Genomic DNA, 7,500 nt, shown 5'->3' with positions numbered 1-7,500 from the left:
TGGAGGAGACCCAGGAGGACCCCACTATGGAGGAGACCCAGGAGGACCCCACTATGGAGGAGACCCAGGAGGACCCCACTATGGAGGAGACCCAGGAGGACCCCACTATGGAGGAGACCCAGGAGGACCCCACTATGGAGGAGACCCAGGAGGACCCCACTATGGAGGAGACCCAGGAGGACCTCACTATGGAGGAGACCCAGGAGGACCCCACTATGGAGGAGACCCAGGAGGACCCCACTATGGAGGAGACCCAGGAGGACCCCACTATGGAGGAGACCCAGGAGGACCCCACTATGGAGGAGACCCAAGAGGACCCCACTATGGAGGAGACCCAGGAGGACCCCACTATGGAGGAGACCCAGGAGGACCCCACTATGGAGGAGACCCAGGAGGACCCCACTATGGAGGAGACCCAGGAGGAGACCCAGGAGGACCCCACTGCTGACACAGAGACATGAAAAATAAAGACTACATTTTACCAAAATGAACTTGAGTAACCAAAATCCTTCTGGGAAAACATCTTGTGGACAGATGAGACCAAGATAAATCTTTTTGGTAAAGCAAATCATTCTACTGTTTACCGAAAACAGAATGAGGCCTACAAAGAACAGAACACAGTACCTACAGTGACATATGGGGGAGGTCAGTGATGTTTTGGGTTGTTTTGCTGCCTCTGGCACTGGGGGGCCTTGAATGTGTACAAGACATCATGAAATCTGAGGATTACCAATGGATTTTGGGTCGCACTGTACAGCCCAGTGTCAGAAAGCTGGGTTTGTGTCCGAGATCTTGGGTCTTCCAGCAGGACAATGACCCCAAACATACGTCAAAAAGCCCCAGAAATGGATGAGGACAAAGCGCTGGAGAGTTCTGAAGTGTCAGCAATGAGTCCAGATCTAAATCCCATTGATCACCTGTGGAGAGATCTTATAATTACTGTTGGGAAAAGGCGCCGTCCAATAAGAGACCGGGAGCAGTTTGTAAAGGAAGAGTGGTCCAACATTCCGGCTGAGAGGTGTAAGAAGCTTATTGATGGTTATAGGAAGAGTGGTCCAACATTCCGGCTGAGAGGTGTAAGAAGCTTATTGATGGTTATAGGAAGAGTGGTCCAACATTCTGGCTGAGAGGTGTAAGAAGCTTATTGATGGTTATAGGAAGAGTGGTCCAACATTCCGGCTGAGAGGTGTAAGAAGCTTATTGATGGTTATAGGAAGAGTGGTCCAACATTCCGGCTGAGAGGTGTAAGAAGCTTATTGATGGTTATAGGAAGAGTGGTCCAACATTCCGGCTGAGAGGTGTAAGAAGCTTATTGATGCTTAGAGGAAGTGACTGATTTCACTTATTTTTTCCAAAGGGTGAGCAACCAAATATTAAGTTAAGGTGCCAATAATTTTGTCCAGACCATCTTTGGAGTTTGGTGACATTATGTCCAATTTGCTTTTTTTCCTCCTTTTTTGGTTTAGTTCCAATACACACAAAGGGAATAAACATGTGTATAGCAAAACATGTGTTACTGCAATATATATATATACAGAGGAGAGGAGATCTATATATATATATATACACACAAAGGGAATAAACATGTGTATAGCAAAACATGTGTTACTGCAATATATATATATATACAGAGGAGAGGAGATCTATATATATATATACACACAAAGGGAATAAACATGTGTATAGCAAAACGTGTTACTGCAATCCTTTCCTGTGAGAAATATTTCAGGGGTGCCAACATTTACGGCCATGACTGTATCTTATGTATATGAACATTTCCATGTGATCAGCTGACCATTCAATGTGTATGGTGGCCTCCTGACAGTCGACGTCGGGGGGGGGGGGGGGGCAGAATTGTCGGCCATGTTAGTTCTCAGAAGGAAAGTCTGTTGGGGGAACAGAGGCGTATGGCAGCAGTTTTCCCCGCTCTTCCCTTTAATAACACACGCATGCTCATCCAAGCTAAGCGTGCATGTGTATAGGGAAAGAGAGGAGTATGGAGAGAGAACACTATTTTATGCATAAGGACATTTTAGTGGCACTGCCTCACCATCTATTGTATATGGCAGCACCCCGATTCCAGATGATGTGGGGGAGAGAACGTTCAGCCATGCTGGATTTAGATTTCTAGACCTTTAGGTTCTCGGAGGTGTTTGTTGGGAGAACAGAGGTGTCTGGCAGCAGCTTTGTCCTCCCTTCACATTGATAACACATGCATGCTCACCTATGCTGAGCGTGAACGTGTATAGAATAGGGAGGGGTTAGGAGAGAGAGCTGCCAGCAAAGTGTTCGCTTCGTCTGCCAGCTATCTTATGGATATGGACATTTTAGTGGGATCAGCTGACCATGTAATGCAATGTTTTCCAACCAGGGTGCCTCCAGCTGTTGCAAAACTACAACTCCCAGCATGCCCGGACAGCCTTTGGCTGTCCGGGCATGCTGGGAGTTGTAGTTTTGCTACAGCTGGAGGCTCCCTTTTTGGAAAGCACTACTATGGGATCAGGATATATAGTGGTTATACACCTCCCCTCCTGCTCTATCTGTATACTGCTGCTATGTGTATCGAATCAGGGTATATAGTAGTTATACATATCCCCTCCAGCTCTATCTGTATACTGCTGCTATCTCTATAGGGTCATAATATACAGTAGTTTAATTCCCTATACACATGCATGCTCAGCTTGGATGAGCATACACGTGTTCTGAGTGTAAAGAAAGGAGAAAGTTGCTACCAGACACCTCTTTTCTATTGGATTATATATGATGCTGGGAGTTGTAGTTTTGCAACAGCTGGAGGCACCCTGGTGTGGAAACACTGCACTAAGCTGTTGCAAAACTACAACTCCCAGCATGCCCAGACAGCTGGAGGCACCCTGGTTGGGAAACACTGATCTAACAACCAACCAACTTTGTTGGATTTCATCTGTCAGATCTTTTGGTTCTCAGAGAAACTGTTGGGGAAACAGAGGCGTCTGGCAGCGGTTTTCCCCTCTGAACACATGCATGATCATCAGAGCTGAGCGTGCATACAATAGGGTGCCGTTATACAAGTGTCCATTCTGCCAACAATCATCTTATGTATATAGACACCTGTAGACTCAATATAAACTACACACCTCATCTTATTCAGCTCCTGAAGGACGTTTGCCAGGTTGGCCTCCATCTCCTGCACCCGGCTCTCCGCCCGCTGTACCCGCTCGTTGACGGACGGCTCGGCACCCGCTGTGTTTTTGCCGGGGCATCTGTCTCCATCACAGTCTATATCCTCAAAATCTGAAAAGATAAACGGAAAAGTAAATAATTGTCGAAAATCTCAAAGACAGCGCCACCCTGTTCTCAGGCTGCATCTGGTACTGCAGCTCAACTCCATGACCTATTTACCAATTAATAAAATGTTTAGTACCTCTATGGGAGGTAATTAATGGGTTTCATGTAAGTTTTGCATTCACTTTTGCCTTATAGAGCGATTACACTTTTATATAGGACTGCAGAGACAGGGAATGATACTAGATCTGTAACACTGTAACAAACCCTCAGCGGCCTGACGCACAGCTTACCATACTGAAGTAATCCATCGTCTGGGATCACCGGCTTGAAGAATTCTTCCTTGTCCCAGGGTTTGGTGTCGGTGACTGTAGAGAGACTCTCGGCAGAGCAGCCCTGTGCAAACACAACCGGGAGGTCACCGTAGAGAACCAGCGGCTGGAGAACGGGGAGTGCGGCGGCCTACCATAACATAAGGGCGGGGGCCTCCCATAACATAATGGCGGGGGCCTCCCATAACATAAGGGCGGGGGCCTCCCATAACATAAGGGCGGGGGGCCTCCCATAACATAAGGGCGGGGGCCTCCCATAACATAAGGGCTGGAGAACGGGGAGAGGTGAGGGGGCCTACTATAACATAAGGGCGGGGGCCTCCCATAACATAAGGGTTGGAGAACGGGGAGAGGTGAGGGGGCCTCCCATAACATAAGGGCCGGAGAACGGGGAGAGGTGAGGGGGGGCCTCCCATAACATAAGGGCGGGGGCCTCCCATAACATAAGGGCGGGGACCTCCCATAACATAAGGGCGGGGACCTCCCATAACATAAGGGCGGGGGCCTCCCATAACATAAGGGCGGGGGCCTCCCATAACATAAGGGCTGGAGAACGGGGAGAGGTGAGGGGGCCTACCATAACATAAGGGCGGGGGCCTCCCATAACATAAGGGCCTCCCATAACATAAGGGCTGGAGAACGGGGAGAGGTGAGGGGGCCTACCATAACATAAGGGCGGGGGGGGGCCTCCATAACATAAGGGCGGGGGGGGGGCATCCCATAACATAAGTGCTAGAAAACGGGGAGTGGTGCGGGAGCCTCCCATAACATAAGGGCGGGGGGCCTCCCGTCACATAAGGGCTGGAGAATGGGGAGAGGTGCGGGAGCCTCCCATAACATAAGGGCTGGAAACTCCCAAAGTGATCAAACTGACCCCACAAGGGCCAAATGGTCAGCGTGAAGTGAATGATTCTCCAGCAATGGGATCTGCTGGGCAAAGAATAGGACACATATATATGTATATATATACTCTATATACACGTGACATACATAGATGTCGTATATATACTCTATATACAGTCATGGCCGTAAATGTTGGCACCCCTGAAATTTTTCTAGGAAATGAAGTATTCCTCACAGGAAAGGATTGCAGTAACACAGGTTTTGCTATACACATGTTTATTCCCTTTGTGTATATATATATAGATCTCCTCTCCTCTGTGTATATATATTGCAGTAACATGTTTTGCTATACACATGTTTATTCCCTTTGTATATATATATATATATATATATATATATATATATATATATATATATATATATATATATATATATATATATATATATATATATATATAGATCTCCTCTCCTCTGTATATATATATAGATCTCCTCTCCTCTGTATATATATATATAGATCTCCTCTCCTCTGTATATATATATAGATCTCCTCTCCTCTGTATATATATATTGCAGTAACACAGGTTTTGCTATACACATGTTTATTCCCTTTGTGTGTATTGGAACTAAACCAAAAAAGGAGGAAAAAAAGCAAATTGGACATAATGTCACCAAACTCCAAAAATGGTCTGGACAAAATTATTGGCACCTTAACTTAATATTTGGTTGCACACCCTTTGGAAAAAATAAGTGAAATCAGTGTCTTCCTATAACCATCAATAAGCTTCTTACACCTCTCAGCCGGAATGTTGGACCACTCTTCCTATAACCATCAATAAGCTTCTTACACCTCTAAGCCGGAATGTTGGACCACTCTTCCTATAACCATCAATAAGCTTCTTACACCTCTCAGCCGGAATGTTGGACCACTCTTCCCTTACAAATTGCTCCCGGTCTCTTATTGGACGGCGCCTTTTCCCAGCAGTAATTATAAGATCTCTCCACAGGTGATCAATGGGATTTAGATCTGGACTCATTGCTGACACTTCAGAACTCTCCAGCGCTTTGTTGTCTCCATTTCTGGGGCTTTTTGACGTATGTTTGGGGTCATTGTCCTGCTGGAAGACCCAAGATCTCGGACACAAACCCAGCTTTCCGACACTGGGCTGTACAGTGCGACACAAAATCCATTGGTAATCCTCAGATTTCATGATGTCTTGTACACATTCAAATATATAGAACAAAAAGTCCCGGCACTCACCAAGTTGCAAGCCAATTCCTATTTATTGTATGCGGGTAAACAGGACGCATTTCGGCAAAGCCTTCCTCTTGCTGTCTAGGTAGTCCAGAGGCAGCAAAACAACCCAAAACATCATTGACCTCCACCATATGTTACTGTAGGTACTGTGTTCTTTTCTTTGTAGGCCTCATTCCATTTTCGGTAAACAGTAGAATGATTTGCTTTACCAAAAAGCTCTATCTTGGTCTCATCTGTCCACAAGACGTTTCCCAGAAGGATTTTGGTTACTCAAGTTCATTTTGGCAAAATGTAGTCTTTCATTTTTATGTGTCTGTGTAAGCAGTGGGGTCCTCCTGGGTCTCCTCCATAGTGGGGTCCTCCTGGGTCTCCTCCATAGTGGGGTCCTCCTGGGTCTCCTCCATAGTGGGGTCCTCCTGGGTCTCCCTCCATAGTGGGGGTCCTCCTGGGTCTCCTCCATAGTGGGGGTCCTCCTGGGTCTCCTCCATAGTGGGGGTCCTCCTGGGTCTCCTCCATGGTGGGGTCCTCCTGGGTCTCCTCCATGGTGGGGTCCTCCTGGGTCTCCTCCATAGTGGGGCCCTCCTGGGTCTCCTCCATAGTGGGGCCCTCCTGGGTCTCCTCCATAGTGGGGCCCTCCTGGGTCTCCTCCATAGTGGGGCCCTCCTGGGTCTCCTCCATAGTGGGGCCCTCCTGGGTCTCCTCCATAGTGGGGCCCTCCTGGGTCTCCTCCATAGTGGGGCCCTCCTGGGTCTCCTCCATAGTGGGGTCCTCCTGGGTCTCCTCCATAGTGGGGTCCTCCTGGGTCTCCTCCATAGTGGGGTCCTCCTGGGTCTCCTCCATAGTGGGGTCCTCCTGGGTCTCCTCCATAGTGGGGTCCTCCTGGGTCTCCTCCATAGCGATTCATTTCATTTATATGTGGACGGATAGTTCGCGCTGACACTGATGCTCCCTGAGCCTGCAGGACAGCTTGAATATCTTTGGAACTTGTTTGGGGCTGCTTATCCACCATCCGGACTATTCTGTGTTGACACCTTTCATCAATGTTTCTCTTCCGTCCACCCCCAGGGAGATTATCTACAGGGCCATGGAGTGTAAATTTCTTGATAATGTTGCGCACTGTAGACAAAGACAAATCTAGATCTCTGGAGATGGACTTGTAACCTTGAGATTGTTGATATTTTTCCACAATTTTGGTTCTCAAGTCCTCAGACAGTTCTCTTCTCCTATTTCTGTTGTCCATGCTTAGTGTGGCACACACAGACACACAATGCAAAGACTAAGTGAACTTCTCTCCTTTTTATCTGCTTTCAGGTGTGATTTTTATATTGCCCACAGCTGTTACTTGCCCCAGGTGAGTATAAAGGAACATCACATGCTGGAAACAATCTTATTTATCCACAAATTTGAAAGGGGCCAATAATTGTGTCCAGACCATTTTTGAGTTTGGTGACATTATGTCCAATTTGCTTTTCTTCCTCCTTTTTTGGTTTAGTTCCAATACACACAAAGGGAATAAACATGTGTATAGCAAAACATGTGTTACTGCAATATATATATACAGAGGAGAGGAGATCTATATATATATACACACAAAGGGAATAAACATGTGTATAGCAAAACCTGTGTTACTGCAATATATATATATACAGAGGAGAGGAGATCTATATATATATATATATATATATATACACAAAGGGAATAAACATGTGTATAGCAAAACCTGTGTTACTGCAATATATATATATACAGAGGAGAGGAGATCTATATATATATATATATATATATATATACACAAAGGGAATA

The 7,500-nt window shown here is 46.4% G+C and overlaps 1 protein-coding gene across 1 annotated transcript in view; it reads right to left on the bottom strand.

Annotated features, from left to right (window-relative positions):
- LOC130322083 (protein arginine N-methyltransferase 3-like) overlaps positions 1 to 7,500 on the bottom strand; it is a gene marked incomplete at its 3' end in the record, with an annotated part of 24,750 nt that overhangs the window by 5,710 nt on the left and 11,540 nt on the right. The window contains 2 exon segments of the mRNA XM_056553061.1: positions 3,117 to 3,273; positions 3,558 to 3,660. Coding sequence (XP_056409036.1) covers positions 3,117 to 3,273; positions 3,558 to 3,660 — 260 coding nt within the window.

Source organism: Hyla sarda, unplaced genomic scaffold, assembly GCF_029499605.1.
Source record: "Hyla sarda isolate aHylSar1 unplaced genomic scaffold, aHylSar1.hap1 scaffold_2309, whole genome shotgun sequence".
In the NCBI taxonomy this organism is placed as follows: domain Eukaryota; kingdom Metazoa; phylum Chordata; class Amphibia; order Anura; family Hylidae; genus Hyla; species Hyla sarda.
This window is presented reverse-complemented; position numbering and strand designations above follow the sequence as displayed.